The sequence below is a fragment of the Amblyraja radiata genome, chromosome 1 (genome assembly GCF_010909765.2).
Source record: "Amblyraja radiata isolate CabotCenter1 chromosome 1, sAmbRad1.1.pri, whole genome shotgun sequence".
NCBI lineage: Eukaryota > Metazoa > Chordata > Chondrichthyes > Rajiformes > Rajidae > Amblyraja > Amblyraja radiata.
Genome location: NC_045956.1, coordinates 51,429,277 through 51,448,621, shown reverse-complemented (window position 1 = coordinate 51,448,621; position 19,345 = coordinate 51,429,277). Strand labels below are relative to the sequence as shown.

The following is a 19,345-nucleotide window of genomic DNA, read 5'->3' as shown; positions in this document are numbered from 1 at the left end:
CTGATCCCTTTAGCCACAAGGGCCACATTTAACTCCCTCTTAAATATAGCCAATGAACTGGCCTCAACTACCTTCTGTGGCAGAGAATTCCAGAGACTCACAACTCTCTGTGTGAAATTTTTTTTCCTCATCTCGGTCCTAAAAGATTTCCCCCTTATCCTTAAACTGTGACCCCTTGTTCTGGACTTCCCCGACATCGGGAACAATCTTCCTGCATCTAGCCTGTCCAACCACTTAAGAATTTTGTACGTTTCTATAAGATCCCCCCTCAATCTTCTAAATTCTAGCGAGTACAAGCCGAGTCTATCCAGTCTTTCTTCATATTTTCTTTGACTATAGAATACAAAAAGACTGTACATGAATAACAATAGACTAAAATAAAATACACTTTTTGTTAATCTCAGTATCCCATTACTGTAGCAATGTTACAAAATTTTGAGATTTAAAAAATCAAGTATGTAATTTATCCCATCAGATAAAGCATAAAAATAAGTTTAATTTGACACCTAATTCACTTTCATATCTCAAGTATTTAAAAAGTTATGGCCATTTTCATACTCGGAAATGAGCATCTTGTTCCCTATTGATTTTCTATGGACATAACAAAAAAGCTGTGATCGTGAACAGTCAAAAGCCCATAACTTTCTTAAAAATTAAGAGAACTGAATGAAATTTTCAGTTATCATAGATTGAAGCATTCTGAAACAAATATAAAATAATCTTACTTGGATGACCTGAAATTAAAGCATATAATTAGTTAGTTACCTAATTGTAGCTAATTTCAGACTTCAATTACTAGATCTAAACATCTATCCATTTCTTAATAAATGATTAACATTTTTAAATAGCCTAAATGTCCAAATAATATTCACAAATAATTCACAATAAAACATGATTTTTAAATCTCATTTACATTAATTTATAGGCCAAATGGAAGGAATTCAGTGTTCAATTGCTGTAAATAAATGCCCATTTAAATCAGCTTTCCAGTGGGTCCCTGTGGAACGCGCTGGTTTAGAACGTTCACATTGCGGTAGATTTGTGCCCCCAAATGCCCAGAAAAATACTGCGGGATATAATGGGCCCAAAATGAGCTACTCGCAATATTAAACTTTGTATAAAGGGATCTTAAGAAGCCCTTTTTAATGTAAAAATATACAGCCTACCTTCAGTAATTTGCTCTATGAGACTCTGCGGTTGCTGGTGGTCGTGGGTTTAGAGATTGATTTTTAAACTACTATAACTATTATACGAGGCCTTTAAAACTAATAATATCTTTTGCGACGGGGTCTTCCAGCGATTTTTCGTTAATAATTAACTAGGCTGAACATCTTCGATTTGAACAGCCTAGAGAAAATCGCGTTTTAAACCCGCCCCCCTCTAAACGGCGCCAAAATCGCGCACACCCGCAGCGTCAGATTTTCAACGACGCTTCAGGTAGGCTTTGCAACATACCTAATTACTGTGGTGTAACGCAAACTTTGTCTCATTAATGCACAGTATCATTTTAAGTTCAGAGGACCCACCTCAATTGCGCTCCCACATTATAGAGTTATACAGCACAGAAACAGGCCATTTGACCTACCTGAACCCATCTGTGACTAACTCCATTTTCCAGCACTCACTGAACACCACACTCTGGAATAGTAAACTGTTCAAAACTACACTCAAATTAAAATGCATTCATTCTCCAATTAAAGTATGTAAGTTTATTCTAATAGACAAATCTAAAGCAATGCTGACTACTCTGTCCAGGGCTGTGTGAATGAGTTGGGAAAACGTGCAGTTCAATAATTTCATTATGTTCCCACAATTAATCAATTGAACTGTTGATTCAGTTTGGGGTGACACGGCGGTAGAGTTGCTGCCTTACACCACCAGAGACCTGAGTTCAAGCCTGGCTATGGGTTATTTCTGTATGAAGTTTGTACATTCTCCCTGTGACCACACGGGTTTTCCCCGGGTGCTCCGGTGTCCTCCCACACTCCAAAGAAATACAAGTTCTTAGTTTCTGTAAATTGTCCCTAGTGTGTGTAGAATAGTGCTAGTGTACTCCCTGGTCTGCACAGATCAGTGGGCCAAAGGGCCTGTTTCCATGCTGTATCTCTAAAGTAAAGTCTAAACATAAGTAACACTTAGAAATGAACAAACTTGCAAAGAAAGGCAGATTAGCATTTATGTGGCATCCCCAACAGGGTGGACAACCTTGAATATAGAGGACACACAGCTAGTGTGTGCACAGCAAAATGCACTAAACTGGGATCCGTTTCTGTGAAGCTGGTTGAAGTTGCAGTGGGATAGAACAGAAGCATATATGTTCTGCCCACATTATCTGTACCAATCAGGATACCAAGACCATTGATCCTGTCTCTCCGTATAATCCATATCCCACCCCGCATAGCCAAATATGTCCTATACAAAACTCTCTTAAATTACACTATTATATCTTTTGAAATCGCCAATCCTGGTAGAGCATTCTGGCACTCACCACCCTCTGAGTGTAAAAGTTGCCCCTCACTTCTCCTTTAAAAGTTTTCCCCTCTCACCTTAAAGCTATGCCCTCTAGCATTTGATTTTTCCATCCTCATAATTGTATATACTTCTATAAATTCTCCTCACAATCCAAATCTGTCCAACCTCCCTCTGTAACTAATACCCCCTAATCCAGGCAACATTCTGGTAAATCTCCTCTGCACCCTCTTCCAAGTCTGCACATTATTCCTGCATTGGGATGACCAGAACTGCATGCAATATTCCATATGCAGCCTAACCAAAGTCTTATAAAGCTGCACCATGGCGTTCTGACTCTTTACTAATGCCCTGACCTATGAAGGCAAGCTTACCTCTACCTTCTTTACCACTCTATCTAATTGTATTGCCACTGTGGAGCTGTGAACTTGGACCACATCATCCCTCTGTACAGGAGCTGTGAACTTGGACCTCAACATCCCTCTGTACATCAATGTTGTTGAGGGTTAGCACCTCACACTTGCTCAGTAACCCAAATTTCACTGTACCAATTGGTGCATGTGACAATAAATGTAAACTTGAAACTTAAACTCCATCTGCCATTTCTTCACCCATTTCTGTAGCTGATCTATATCCTGTTCAAATCGTGGACTGCCTTCCTCACTGTCCATGACCCAAGCAATCTTAGTTGCACCTGCAAACTTACTAACCAACCTATCTATGATTATGTCTGAGTCATATATATATTGTCCTTCCACCACAACCCTCTGTCTTCTATCAGTAAGACAGTTCTGAATCTATATGACAAAGTTACTGTTAATCCCATGCATCTTAACCTTCTGGATCAGCCTACTTTTGGGGACTTTATCAAATGCCTTACTAAAATCCATGTAGACAATATCACCAGCTCTACCCTCATCAATCACCTCCGTCACCTCCACATTGTGATGTTTTTGTGAATTTTTCCAGACTGTAGGAGAATAATGCTGCTCTTTACTTTTATTCCACACCTCCGTTACTCTTAAAATTGCAATTTTTCTGCCTGGAAATGTTTTATTTGTATAAATTTGGAAGGTTGCCATGGCAACAGTGCACTACAGACAACCTCTTCCAATGGACTTTTGGAGTTTTGCAGTAATGCCTTGGATTTCTTTGTATATTCTTTTTATTTTCACTGTATTGTGGAATTTATGTCTAATGTATATATAATGTATGTGTTTATGTGTTGACTGAGTCTATGCTCATGCGATTTTGCTATAAGCAAGATTTTCATTGTATTTGTACTTCACTGTACTTGTGCATATGACAATAAACTCGATTAGACTTGACCCAGGAAAGCTATCTGATGTCTCATTAATAAACTACTTGAGCTTGAGTCCAGGTTTTTAAGGTATTCAAACTACTTAAATGTATGGCTCTTAACTAACATACTTTAGGACGGCACAGTGATGCAGTGGTAGAGTTGCTGCTTTACAAGACCAAAGACCAGGGTTCGATCCTGACTATGGGTGCTGTCTGTACAGAGTTTGAAAGATTTCCCTGTGACCATGTGTGTTTTCTCTGGGTGCTCCGGTTTCCTCCCACATCAATTGAATGGGTAGCTATGGGATTTTTTGCAGGGAGAGATATTTTATCCCTTTTCTAAGTGCTGAAATAATTCAGCGAGAGAAGCAGCATCCGTGGAGAATGTGAATCAATGACATTTCAGGTCAGGACCCTTTTTCAAGTAGCAGGGGGTAGAAAGCTGGGAAAGAGTTTATCCCTTCTCCTTGTCCTCTGCAATTCCACCATTTCCCTGTTGACTGGGAACACAACCGGCAGCAATGGTAAAAGGCAATCTGTCATCTCTATTATCACTCTGTGTAATGCATGAACAACAATCAGTGATTCATTTCTAAAGCTGTACTGGTGGAAGACTGCATTGATTAACTGCACTCAATACAATGCAGGGCTCAGCTCAAAAACAGGGGAAATATGGAGCAGAAGAGGGAACTAGCTTGGATGCATTGCCTGAAGCAAAAGAGAGAGTCAGAGTGTCTTATTGTCATATGTACCAAAACGGAACAATGAAATTCTTCCTTGTAGCAGCACAAGTAGTTTTTAAAGAGAGTACCCAATAGATAATATAATAAACAAAAACAAAAAAAACAAAAAAACCCAGATCAATAAATAAATAAATATATAGTGCAAAAACAAATCAAAGCCCAAAGTCCCTAGTGCAACCAAGGTTCACAGTTCATAGTTCAGTTGGAGCTTGTAGTGCTCAATGACCTGATGGGAAGAAGTTTTTCCTGAACCCAGACGTTAAAGTTTTCAGACTTCTAACTTTTCTTCCCAGAGGTGAAATGAGAGCGAGACCAGCGTGGGGTCCTTGATGATGCCTTGCCTTTTTGAGTCAGAACCTCCAATAGATCCCTTCAATGGTGGGGATGGTAGTACCCGTGATGGACTGGGTAATGTCCGCCACTTTTTGTAATAGGTTCATGAGGTCATAAGTTATAGGAGCAGAATGAGGCCATTCAGCCCATCAATTCTACTCTGCCATCCAATCATGGCTGATCTATCTTTCCCTCTCAACCCCATTCTCCTACCTTCTCCCCATAACCCTGAACACCCGTCCTAATCAAGATTCCAACAATCTCTGCCGTAAATATATCCATTAGCTTGGCCTCCACAGCCCTCTCTGGCAATGAATTCCACTCTTTCAATCTCTTTCATTCCTGGGCATTCAAGTTACCGAACCTGGTTGTGTTGCAACCAGTCAATATGGTGTCTACCGTACATCTGTAGATGTTCAAGAGAGTATTCGTCGACATACTAAATCTCCTCAATCTTCTAAGGAAGCAGATGTGTTCCAGAGGAACTAGGGCCAAATAAACATCCTGATGGGGTAGGCAAATGGGACTAGGTTAGATGGGACACCTTGGTCGGCATGGACGGGTTGGGCCGAAGGGCCTGTTTCAGTTCTGTATGTCTAAGGAATAGAAGGTTAAGTGACTAGGACTGGATGAGGGAGAGTGGGAAGGAAGTCATGTGGCCTCTATCTGTGTGAAGCATTTGTATGTGAACCAGAATGAACAAGATAATCCCCAAGGGGAAGCACAATGTACAATGTCATTCAGATGGACTGATCAAAACCATCACCTTCACAGTGATGGTCCAAAGTATCTAGGGGTGATTTGTCTGGGATATATAATGACACCAAAGCTCTGTAATAAAACACAGAAGGAGTCACAAAGACCAATTCAATACAGGGTTCTGTGTAATCTGAGAACTCAATTACTGGAAGGTGACAGACAAAGACAGGCAATGTATTTGATATAGTTCACTAGAGAATGGGCTCAGCACTCTGCCCCTGAAGCTAATCCTGCAGCTAATTTGTCCCTTAAATTCTTCCTATCAGTACAATGTCAGAACAGGCACATTGATCCAGCTGCAGAACAGGGGCAACAAGGGCAGATGTTTCCCTCTCTCGGACTGTAATTCAGATAAACCAGTGCAAGTGTATTGTAGAAAACTCAAGAAAATAATGTTTATTTGTTAATATTATTATTTGTTGCTACTTTCGTTTGCAATTATTATTTTTGTTGCTACTTTCAGAGCTGTGTTTGAATATTTCATTCAAACTGGCTCCGTTTTTAGCTTGCAGATACAGCGCAGAAATAGGTCCTTCGGCCTACCAATCCGTGCCGACCAGTGATCACCCCGTACACTAGCTTTATCCTACACACGCTAGGGATCATTTATATTTTTACCAAAGCCAATTATCCTGCAAACCTGCACGTCTTTGGTGTGTGGGAGAAAACCAGAGCACCTGGGGAAAACAGAGAGAACGTACAAACTCCATATAGACAGGATCAAACCCAGGTCTCTGGTGCTGTAAGGCAGCAACTCTACCGCTGCACCACGGTGCCGACCCCGCTCTTCTATTGAAGAGAATTGTGACAGGTTTGATATGGTGTTGTGGTAAAAATACACTAGGGAGTGATTTTAAAAATCGCAGAAAATACCTCACAGTACACCTCACCTTACAAAAGGACAATTGTGCCTCACCAGCCTCGGGCTATTTGGCTCATCGAGTCAACTCCGCCTTTCAATCATGGCTGATCTAGCTTTCCATCTCAAGCCCATTCTCTTGCCTTCTCCCAAAACCCCTTGACACCCTTACTAATCAAGAATCTGTGAAACTCTACCTAAAAAATATCAATTGACTTGGCCTCCACAGCCGTCTGTAGCAATGAATTCCACAGATTCACCACCCTGTGACTAAATAAATTCCTCCTCATCTCCTTCCTAAAGGCATGTCCTTTTATTCTAAGGCAATGGCCTTTGGTCCTAGACTCTCCCGCTAGTGGAAATATCCTTTCCACATCCGTTCTATCCAGGCCTTTCATGTTCAGTAAGTTTCAATAAACATAAATCCAAATCCATTAACAGAGTCAATTAGAAAGATTTGGAGCAGCTAAACAAACTATGGTGTGAAGTTTGGAGTGCAGAGGAGACAGATTCATTCAAACGTATAATGCAATTAACCAAAATGTAATGTCGGAGGTATTTTGAAGGGGATGATCAGCTCAAATTAGAAACAAAGAAAGTTTGGCTGAGGTCACTGTGGAAATAAGCCTCTTGATGCAAACAGCCTATGTTATTCTTCACTCAAGCAGAGAATTAACAGGGAGTCCACCCGGTTTCAATATCCATTTACTCCCTATTTTTTAATGTTGATCAATGATTTAGATGAAGGGATTCAAAGTAACATTAGCAAATTTTCAGATGACACAAAGCTGGGTGGCAGTGTGAACTGTGAGGAGGATGCTATGAGAATGCAGGGTGACTTGGACAGGTTGGGTGAGTGGGAAGATGCATGGCAGATGCAGTTTAATGTGGATAAATGTGAGGTTATCCACTTTGGTAGCAAAAACAGGTAGGCAGATTACTATCTAAATGGTGTCAAGTTGGGAAAATGGGAAGTACAACAGGATCTGGGGGTCCTTGTTCATCAGCCAATGAAAGTAAGCATGCAGGTACAGCAGGCAGTGAAGAAAGCGAATGGCATGTTGGCCTTTATAACAAGAGGAGTTGTGTATAGGAGCAAAGAGATCCTTCAGCAGTTGTATAGGGCCCTAGTGAGACCACACCTGGAATATTGTGTGCAGTTTTGGTCCCCTAATTTGAGGAAGGACATTCTTGCTATTGAGGGAGTGCAGCGTAGGTTTATGAGGTTAATTCCCGCGATGGCGGGACTGTCATATGCTGAGTGAATGGAGCGGCTGGGCTTGTACACTCTGGAGTTTAGAAGGATGAGAGGGTATCTTATTGAAACATATAAGATTATTAAGGGTTTGGACATGCTAGAGGCAAGAAACATGTTCCCGATGTTGGGGGAGTCCAGAACAAGGGGCCACAGTTTAAGAATAAGGACTAAGCCATTTAGAACAGAGACGAGGAAACACTTTTTCTCACAGAGACTTGTGAGTGTGGAATTCTCTGCCTCTGATGGCGGTGGAGGCCGGTTCTCTGGATGCTTTCAAGAGAGAGCTAGATAGGGCTCTTAAAGATAGCGGAGTCAGGGGATATGGGGAGAAGGCAGAAATGGGTACTGATTGGGATTGATCAGCCATGATCACATTGAATGGCGGTGCTGGCGCGAAGGGCCGAATGCAGGAAATACTTGAAATTGGAGAAATCAACATTCATACCGCTGGGTTGTAAGCTGCCCGTGAAATATGAGGTACTGTTCATCCAATTTGCATGTGGCCTCACTCTGACAGTGGAGGAGGCCCAAACAGATAGGTCAGTATTGAAATGGGAAGGGGAGTTTAAATGTTTTTCTCCAGAGATGCTGCCGGACCGTTGAGTTATTCCAGCATTTTGGATCCAACTGAGTTCACATTTCAGGTTGTGATCTTCCATGAGAACAGCCAAAAGGTAGAAATCAAACACATTGAAATTTGCAGAGAAGGGATAAGGATGGAGAGAACAAAGGGAATATCTCTGAGGTGGTGGAGATTGTGTCACATTCATAGTGACAGTGGTGTCAGCTGAGAGTGGGGTGAAGAGATTAGTTGCAGTAAATCTCTCTGAAGGGGATGAAAATAGATGAATGAAAATAAAGGGTGAATAAAAGTAGGGCTGGAACTGTGAGAGACAAACTACAGCAGATGCCAGAAATCTGAAAAAAGAGATGGAAATACCCAAGATGTCAGGCAGGAGAGAAGCAGATTTATTCTTTAGTTTACTTTAGTTTATTGTCATGTGTACAGAGAAAAGCTTTTGTTGCGTGCTAACCAGTTGGCGGAATGACTATAGTTGATTACAGGTACACAAAAATGCTGGAGAAACTCAGCGGGTGCTGCAGCATCTATGGAGCGAAGGAGATAAGCAACGTTTCGGGCCGAAACCCTTCTTCGCTCCATAGATGCTGCTGCACCCGCTGAGTTTCTCCAGCATTTTTGTGTACCTTCGATTTTCCAGCATCTGCAGTTCCTTCTTAAACACATAGTTGATTACAATTGAGCCATCCACAGTGTACAGATACACAATAAAGGGAATAACATTTAATGCAAGATAAAGTCCAGTAGATTCTGATTAAAGATAGTCTGAGAGTCTCCAATGAGATAGATAGTAGCTCAGTACCGCTCTCTAGTCATTGATAGGATTGTAGATTCTTCGTCAGAACCAGTCAGCTCTGATACAGGCTGAACAGGCTGGTTATCAAACTGTGAGATTCAAACCCGCTAACATGGGTGATGCTGTTTTCTCTGGTGAACTGACCTCTACCACTCAAGAGGCTGGCATCTCCTCTTTCTTCCCTCCTTCCATGGTCCCAATACTGAACTTTAGTTTAGTTTAGAAACACAGCATGGAAACAGTCCCTTCGGCCCACAGAGTCCCCACCAACCAACGATCAACTGTACACGTTCTATCCTATAAAATGGGGACAATTTACAGAAACCAATTAACCTACAAAACCGCAGGTCTTTGGAAGGTGGGAGGAAACCGAAGAACCCTGAGAAAAACCACACGATCACAGGGGGAATGTAAAACTTGGTAAGACAAAGCATCTGCAGTCAGGATGAAATCTGTAATAATAATAATAATAATAATAATAATAATAATAATAATAATAATAATAATAATAATAATAATAATAATAATAATATATTTTATTGTCATTGCACATAAGTGCAACGAGATTTGGGTATGCAGCTTCCATCCGACATCATAACTTAAGTAACTACTAAAATTTAGGTTTAGATACCCCGAGAACATGGTTTGTACAAAGAACATTACAACAGTAAAATAGTCAAAACAGACTAAAGTGCAGATGTGTCTGTGCGTCGTGACCATCCGAGGGAGACAGTCTTTTGGGGTGGGGGGCACTCAGCAAGGCAGCAACTCTACCGCTGCGCCAGTGTGTCGCTGATCTCCAGCCTCATAGTTCCCCAACCATGCACAGCCCCACCATCTCTACATCCTCTCTATGATCCACAAGCAGGACTATCTTAATACTGTCCCCGGGACTTGTTTCTTCCTACTATGACTCTACCTTTCTCCTCTCAGCCAATCTCTTCCCGTTTACTTCCATGTCACTTCCGATGTCCTCTGCTGATTTGAAGGTTGAGCCAGCCTGGTTCCAGTTGGCTCAACTTCACCTTGGTCTTCCAATCTCTCTAAGGCATCAAGCTGCACAGGACAGCCTGAGAACATCTCACTCTTTCCTCGAACCAGCCTTCTCTCCACAACCCTCACGCACTTGTATTTGATCTCACATTGAAGAAACACTCCTTCAATTCCACTCACATTCTTCCACGTAATGATACAGCTACGGTTCCCACATTGGTTCAGTCTAGATTTGTCCATTTGTGAGATACATGGGAACATCTGGTTTAGTTTAGTTTTAGTTTTGTTTGTTATTGTCACGTGTCCCGAAATACAGTGAAAACCTCTTTTGTTGTGGAAAGACTGTATATGAATACAATCAAGTCATCCACAGTGTACAGATACAAGATAAAGGGAATCATGTTTAGTGCAAAATAGAGTCCAGTAAAGTCTGATTAAAGATAGTCCAAGGGTCTCAATTGAGATAGATGGTAGGTCAGGACCACTCTCTGGTTGGTGATAGGTATGGTGGGAGTGGGAGTATGCAACCTTCACGTGGTCCGCCATGTTTCAATGAATGCAATCAACCCGGCGTGCACAATCAAATAAGATCAAATAGAACAAGTTGTCCTCCAACTTTAGGCTGTGCACGCCATATGCAAGAAGAAGAAGATAGGATGGTTCAGTTGCCTGCTAACTGCTGGAAAGAAACTGTCCCTGAATCTGGAGGTATACGTTTTCACACTCCGCCTTTGAACTCACATTAGTTCAATCTACATTTGTCCCTTTGTGTGAAACATAGACTTTCAGTCCCACTCGGAACCTCTCTCTCATCCATTTTGCAGTTCATTATGACTGTATCGACACTGCTTCCAGCTCTCATACATAACTTAGAACATTCATCATCTTTGCTGCCAATTTGCATCCATCTCCCTGACATTTTCTCTCCCTCTATCAATATTTTATCGCCATCTTGGGTTATAGGCTAGTGATAAATACCCATTATAGACTCCAATAACCACTTGACCACACTTCCTCCCACCTGCTTCCCACAGAACCCTGTTCAATTATACCAGGTCCACAGGGCTGCACTGTGGCTCAGCGGTAGAGTTGCTGCCTTACAGCGCCAAAGACCCAGATTTGATCCTAACCACGGGTACTGTCTGTACGGAGTTTGTATGTTCTCCCTGTGACATGTGCGGGTTTTCTCTGGGTGCTCCAGTATCCTCCCACCCTCCAAAGATGTACAGGTTTGAAGGCTAATTGGCTATATTGTCCATAGTATGTACAGTGTCAGTGTTGGGGTACCACTGGGTCGAAGGGCCCTGTTTCTACGTCTAATATCCAAACTAAACTAAATCTAAACTTCACCTTCCTCAGCATCACCTGCGTCATTCAGTCACATTTAGTGTCCTATGTATCACAGACATTCCCTCCATCCCTCCCCATCACCGCAACTCAAAACATATCCAACTTTGGACTTCCCTCAGTTCAGATGGATGATCATCAGCCTGATATTTTAACTTTGTTTCTCTCTCCACAGATCCTGCCTGACCTGCAGGGTATTTCCAGCATTTTTTTATTTTATTTAATTTAATGCATTATATTCGATAAAAATGCATAAAAGATGGTAGTGAGAGGAGAGGAAAGGGGATGGAAGGAGTCAGAAGGAAAGTGGGAGGCAGCTCTGGAGGAGAGAAAGTAACCAACCACAACTAATGCTCCGACCCTTGAATGAGTTTGGAACTGCATGAAATCCATGCTATCCACTTGGGTCATACCTAACCAAAGAAGGTCAAATTGCAGTCTCAGGTGAACAGCCCTGGGACAGGACTTGTCCCTGGGGTCAACAGGGATTGTGCATGGGTGTTCATAGAGTCATAGTCATTCAGCGTGAAAACATACCCTTCGGCCCAAGTTGCCCCGCCGACCAACATATCCCGATTTCAGTAGTCCCTCTTGCCTGCGTTTGATCCATATCTAAACCTGTCTTATCCATATACCTGCCGAAATGTTTCTTAAACATTGTGAGAGTACCTACCTCAACTACCTCCTCTGGCAGCTTGTTCCATACATCTACCACCCTTTGTGTAAAAAGGTTGCCCCTCAAATTCGTATTAAATCTTTCCCCCCTCACCTTAAACCTATGTCCTCCGGTCTTGATTCCCCTACTCTGGGTAAAAGACTGTGCATTTATACTATCTTTTCCACTCAAGATCTTGTACATGACCTTGTTGGTTCCCTTTGCCTGGTTCCCGCAGCAATTGTGCTGAGATCCTGCACAGAGACGGAGTTTCCCTGATTGAAAAACTATATACATGAAACGTATCATAAAATGCTTGGTTCACAACAACAGCTGCTTATCACGCCACCTATTTTGTTTTAAATATGATGAATCTTCTTTACCTCTTTGATAAGATGGTTTCTTAAAGCACATTTTCCTTACAATACACCAACAATCTTAAGCTAACCTCCCTTCCATTGACTCCATCTACACTTCACACTGCCTTGGCAAGACGACCAGCATAATAAAGGACGAGTCTCACCCTGATCACTCCCTCTTCTCCCCTCTCCCATCAGGCAAGAGATAAAAAGTTTGAAAACGCAAACCTCCAGATTTTGGGACAATAACTTCCCAGCTGTTATCAGGCAACTGAACCATCTTATCAACAACTAAAGTGTGGTCCTGAGCTACCATCTACCTCTTCCGCATCCTGTGAACTATCTTTCATCGGACTTTACTCGAGTTTATCTTGCGCTATTCATTATTCCCTTTATCCTGTATCTGTACACTGTGGATGGCTCAGTTGAAATCATGTTGTATTTTTGCTGACTGGATAGCATGCAACAAAAAATATTTTCACTGTACCTTGGGTAACGTGACAATGATAAACTAAACTCAACTAAAGTACAGTTAACTTTAAGTCATCGATGTAGAATGTGGTGAGCTTCAATCATTTGGCTTTCAAACAGTGAAATGGAATTTACTTTTATTGGGCAGCACGGTGGTGCAATAATAGTTGTGTTACTGCCTTCAAGACCCAGGGTCGATCCTGACTACGGGTGATGTCTTTGCGGAATTTGTACATTCTCCACGTGACTGCATGGGTTTTCTCCCACACTCCAGAGACAAACAGGTTCTCCCACAATCCAACGATGTGCAGGTTTTTTAGGTTAATTGGCTTCGGTAAAATTGTAAATTGTCCTTTGTGTGTGGGATCGTGTTAGTGTACGGGGTGGGTGATCATTGGTCAATGCTGACTCGGTGTGCCGAAGGGCCTGTTTCCGCGCTGTATCTCTAAACTAAAAAAAGCGACATGATTTCACCCTGCTGAGTTTCTCCCAGTACACCAGATCATCTTAAAGTTACAGTGTGTACGTTGGTAAGTGGTACTGCCTGCAGTGAGACTACAGACTACACACCCTGCTTTCACATTTTACTTTAAGTAGGGGGATTCAATACTGTTGAGTGCCTGGAGTTGGCAGGCTTACTAGTGGCACCCAGGTCTCATTCACCTGCTGAATCAGAGCAGAGTTAATTTGCAAGCTGGAAAAGGTGCAGTGAACACCGTGGGATGCTTTGATCTGAGAACCACCTTGCACTTGTGATCGTTTATAGTTCTCAGCTGTCTGCTGTGCTTAAACAAGTGACAACCTTGAGAAACACGGCCATTGAAAAGAGCGTTGTCGCGGAAACAAATGCCACAGCAGAAAATCAAGGGTCGAGACTTACTGAGTCAAGTCACTTTGAGCAGCAGACGATCCGGGCCACAGGAAGCAGCTATGCACAAAGCAGGCCATAGAAGAGAGAGATCCCTCACCACCATTGCATTCTAAATTCAGGCTCCACGTAACCGGGTATTAGCAAGGACCCAACCAGTACAGCCTTTTGCTTATGAAGCAAGAGATTTTAAACCCTGCCTGCTAGCTTATAGTCTAACAACCTCTAACATGTGTGTTGGTATGGACATCTCTAAGCAACCAGATATTTTAAATGACGTGAAATGTAATCATGTAATGTACGAATGGAAGAGATTGAACTTTTTTTTGCCTTCCATCACTGTGGTGGATGTTTATGTTAAAATGTATTTAGTGTGTTCCATTGCTTTTTATTTGTATGACTGACTTGGCAAATGAAATTCCTCGTAGGTTGCAAAACATACTTGGCTAATAAAGTATTATTGTACTGTATTATGAACTATATCAGCAGCATCAAACAGAAGCCAGGTTTGCATAGTTGATAAGGCAGTTCCGATCACCTGCTTTGCCCAGAAGCAAAACAAATATTTATCATATATTAGATGGTGCATTACGTCCAAAGTCACCCATCTGGACCAAGAAGAAATCACGTTAAGCATCATTTAATTAAAACAGTGGTGGCCAAGTCACTGAATATTTTTTAAAGTGGAGATTGATAGATTCTTGATTAGTATCTTGATTAGTATGGGTGTCAAAGGTTGTCGGGAGAAAGCAGGAGAATGGGGTTGAGAGGGAAAATAGATCAGCCATGATTGAATGGAGTAGACAGCATGGGCTGAATGGCCTAACTCTGCTCCTATGTCCTATGATCAGTGTTTCAGGATTTGAGGTTTAAGGATTCTCAGCATTTTTGCCTTTATTCTCACACGCAAGAAATTAATGGTTTGATGTTTTCACAGGTGGGTGATACTTGGCCAATAGTCTGAGATGATTACTAACATGCTCAAAAGGAAATTCATGCGCAATTCAGTCATTGTGAGGATGTCTAACTGATGACCACAGAGAATAGGCAAGAGGGCGGCACGGTGGCGCAGTGGTGGAGTTGCTACCTTAAAGCGCCAGAGACCCGGGTACGATCCTGACTACAGGCGCTGTCTGTATGGAGTTTGTATGTTCTCCCCGTGACTCACTCATTATATCTCAGAAGCAGAAAAGAGGAACAGGAATTGGCCATTCAAACCTTCGAGCCTGACCACAACACCTGCCATCCACTAATAGAAATTTACCACTGACAGGAAAACCTGCGAGCTTGAAATGATTTCAGTCATATTTATTTTTCTCTCTGCTCAAGTTAAACATTGTAATTGATGCATGTTAGAATCTACCAACCTGATCTTCCTCTGTGACCAAGCTTTATGGTAACAGAGTTTATACTCTGAACCCATAGCCCTACTCGCTTAGCAACAATCCCAAATTGTTGTAAAACCCGCTGACAAGGAGAGGTGCCATTGTAGTCTGGCATTTACCCAGCATTTTGTGTTCTTTTCTTGGTGAACCAACGTGTGCAGTTCCTTGTTTCTACATTGTGGTCAACGGTCCTAATATGCTTGAAATTAACATGTCTGGTCCTGTCATGCAATGTTTTAAGATGCAACAGGCATAATTAGAAATAAAAACTGTAAAAACTAGATTCTAGCAAATGAATCGTTCCCACAAATAAAAGTAATTTCTTGCCTGTAGCGTCTCTCAGGTGCAGAGACATTTCAGAGGACCCAATCCATTCGAGTGAATTATCACAGGGGCAGATACTTGAACTGCCCATGTATCCTGCCAGCTGACTGAACAATGATAGCAACATCTTCACAGTGCCATTTCTGCCTTATATTGGCTGGGCTTATATTCACTGGAATTTAGAAGGATGAGAGGGTATCTTATAGAAATAAATAAAATTATTAAGGGATTGGGCAGGCTAGATGCAGGAAAAATGTTCCCAACATTGGGGGAGTCCAGAGCCAGCAGTCACAGTTTAAGAATAAGGGGTAGGCCATTTTAGGACTGAGATGAGGACAAACTTTTTCACCCAGAGAATTGTGAATCTGTGGAATTGTCTGCCACAGAAGGCCTCCAATTCAGTGGAGATCAATTCAAGAGAGAGTTATATAGAGAGTTAGATAGAGCTCTTAGGGCTAACGGAATCAAGGGATAGGGGGAGAAACGAGTTATATAGAGATCTTAGGGCTAACGGAATCAAGGGATAGGGTACTGATTTTGGATGATCAGCCATGACCATAATGAATGGCGGTACTGGCTCGAAATGCTGAAGGACCTATTCCTGCACCTATTTTCTATGTTTCTATGCCCTGAGCTAAGCTTTAACCATCACCTCTTCCAAGCACCAACCCCCAAGCATCATTCACCATTCATCCATTTGACAATTTTCACTCCCTCCCTACTTCTACTGATGTATTCTTCAACAAAAATTAGCCTTGACAGTTTCAGCTAACACAGGCTTTTGGAGAAAGGGATTTCCAAACTTGCTCTGAACTTACTGTACAGAAAATGACACCCTGAATTCACTCCTATTGTTTATGCTCTTTTGTACCAATATTCCTGATCAGAAGAAGTTATTTCTCCGTACCTTATCTACTGAGTCACTTAATATTAGATACCATCATACAACATGAAACATACAACATATGGCACAAGAACAAGCCCTTCGGCCCATGATGTCTGCTCTGTACATGAGCCAAAGTTAAACTAATCTCCTCTGCCTGCCCGTGATTCATACCCCTCCATTCCTGTATATCCATGTGCCTATCCAAAAGCTTCTTGAATACCATGAACGTAACTGGACGCATTACTACTCCAGGCACCATGTTCCAGGCACCCAACTCTCTGTGTGAAATATTTTTCCGCACGTTCCTTATAACCTTAAAGCTCTGCCCTCTACTCTTTGACATTTCCATTCTGGAATAAAGGTTCGGACTGGTTTACACTATCTAAGCCTCTCATAATTTTATATACTTTTATCAGGTCTCCCTTCAGCCTCCGATGTTCCAGAGAAGACATTCCAAATTTGTTCAAGTTCTCCTTATAGCTAATATTCTCTAATCCAGGTAATATTCTGTTTAAAAGTAGAAACAAAGACCTGCAGATGCTGGTTTATACCTCAGAATGACACAAAGTCAATGCACCCTCTTCAAAGTCTCCACATCCTTCCCGTAATGAGGCAACCCGAACTGCACACAATACTCCACATATCTAAAGCCAAGAGATTGCATTCAAGCCGACAAAATTATTTCAGATAAAGACAAACAATGAACTTAAACTTGAACTTAAACATGTTTAAGTAAGAGTTAGACAGGCACATGAATGGGAGAGTTTTGGAGGAATATGGTCCAAATACAGGCAGGTGGGACAGTGTCGCTGGGACATGTTGGCCGGTGTGGGCAAGTTGGACCTGTTTCCACATTGTATCACTCTATGACTTTAACCGCAGATACTGATTTACACAAATGGACACAAAGTGCTGGAGTAACTTAGCAGGTCAAGCAGCATCTCTGGAGAACATGGATAGTTGGCATTTTGGGCCCTTCAGCCCAATTGCAGTGGGGGGGGGGGGGGGGGGGAGAGAGAAAGCTGGAAGAGTGGGAAGGCAGGACAAAACACGGCACAAATAGATGAACACAAGAACGAGGGGGGTTTTGATAGGCAGATGGTTGGAACAAAAGTCAGAGATTACAGCAGAAATTGTCAGACAGCAGATTGACGAGTTGCGAATTGTGAAGCCAGGGAAAGGAATGTAGGAGCGTTACCAAAGGAACTAAAGTGTGGATAAATGGGATATCTGTTAAATAATCTGCAGTTAACTAGAACTAGAAACCTTAGAAAATACAAATCATATTCTCCACCTCTCTCTGACTTGTTTTCCAGCAGCCTCTTGCCACAGCTGACAGGAATGGAATGCTGCGGTTCTGTCTATTTTAAACACATCAATTTATAGTATCTCCTTGAAAACAAGTAGGTCACCACGAATTGGTTCAGAGCAAGGGTGAGTTGTATGTTTGCTCATTGGTCCTAATGTTAAGACCAATAAAAGTTATCGTTGCTGCCTGACGACACAGTGCAAACTCTCAGCCCAGCATTCGCTAAAGTGATCTTGATCCTCCTCTCTCCCCTACACATTACTCAGCAAGGGGGTGCCTCTAGCTTTGGTGAACAAGGTCTAAAGTTTTTAGCTCCTCATACACACCACCAGCATTCCTTTCAATCGATGCCAATCTCAACTCTGTGAGAAGTAGAGAAACTGCAAGGACTGTTTATGATTAAACAAAAAACACACATAAAACATTAAGGTTTAAACCTCATGTTGCAGTTTTGAAGATTCAAAACGTTGTTATCATGTTTTTGCAAACCTGCCCCAATTCATACCCACACTGCTCAGAAGCACTGAGAATTCGATTTAGGTTTCAGTTTTTTATTGTCATGTGTACTGAGGTACAGTGAAAAGCTTTGTTTTGCATGCCATCCAAACAGATAAGATATGCAATACATAGACACAATCAAGTCTCTTGTCGGGTGGGCGGCGCGACCGATGTCGCAGCGGCCTCTGCAGTCTGTCTGTGTATTTTTTATTTTTTTGTCCTGTTGAGGGTTTAGTTTGTAATGGGTTTTTAAATGTGTATGTGTGGGGGGTGGGGGGTGGGTGGGGGAAACTTTTAAATCTCTTCCCTGAATGGAGACCCGACCTTTTACCTGTCGGGTCTCCGTTGCCGTTGGGGCCTAGCGCCGTGGAGCGGCCTCCAACCGGAGCGACCTGGGGGCTCAAGTCACGGAGCCTGTGGAGCCGTGGAGCTGTGGACCTACCTCCGTGGAGCTGTGGAGCTGTGGAGCTGTGGGGCTGTGGAGCTGTGGAGCTGTGGAGCTGTGGAGCTGTGGAGCCTGTGGGGCTGTGGAGCCTGTGGAGCTGTGGACCTACGGACCTACCTCCGTGGAGCTAGCCAGCTTCGGAGCGTGGAGAGCTGCGGGGGCGAGCTGTTGCGACCCGACTCCGGTGGATGGTGACACCGGGAGCTCGCGGGTCCCCGGTGGGAGACTGCTTTGCGGGGCACCGGCAACGACGACTTCTCCCGCCCGAATTGCGGGGTTGAGAGTGACCTGGAGGGGGGCCTTACAACGCCCGGCGCGGTTGTAAATTGCCGCGGACTTGCTAGCGCCCGCCGGGGGCTCCAACATCAAGACCCGGGGCAGGGCCCTACATCGCCCGGCATGGCTTTGAGTGGCCACGGACTTGCTAGCGCCCGCCGGGGGCTTTGACCTCGACTTCGGGAGAGGAATGGAGAGCAGGGGAGAGACAAGTCTTTGCCTTCCATCACAGTGAGGAGGAGACTCACTGTGATGGATGTTTATGTGAATTGAATTGTGTTGGTGTGTGTCTTGGTTCTTTTTTTGTATGGCTGCAGAAACCAAATTTCGTTTGAACCTCATGTGAGGTTCAAATGACAAATAAAAGGTATTGTATTATTGTCAAACTCAAGCACAACAGATAGAGCAAAGGGAAACATACAGAGTGCAG

General features: G+C 42.7%; 1 protein-coding gene across 6 annotated transcripts in view; it reads right to left on the bottom strand.

The window, feature by feature from the left end:
* Nucleotides 1-19,345, bottom strand: part of psd3 (pleckstrin and Sec7 domain containing 3) — a 480,227-nt gene that overhangs the window by 197,610 nt on the left and 263,272 nt on the right. Inside the window, exon 1 of one of the 6 annotated variants that reach the window (XM_033021896.1) lies at nucleotides 13,805-13,887. The exons of the other annotated variants lie outside the window; for them this stretch is intronic. Within the exon in view, the coding sequence (XP_032877787.1) occupies nucleotides 13,805-13,872 (68 nt within the window). The 5' untranslated portion in view covers nucleotides 13,873-13,887. Of the gene's footprint in view, nucleotides 1-13,804; nucleotides 13,888-19,345 lie in introns of those variants that run through there. 6 annotated transcript variants of the gene reach the window in all.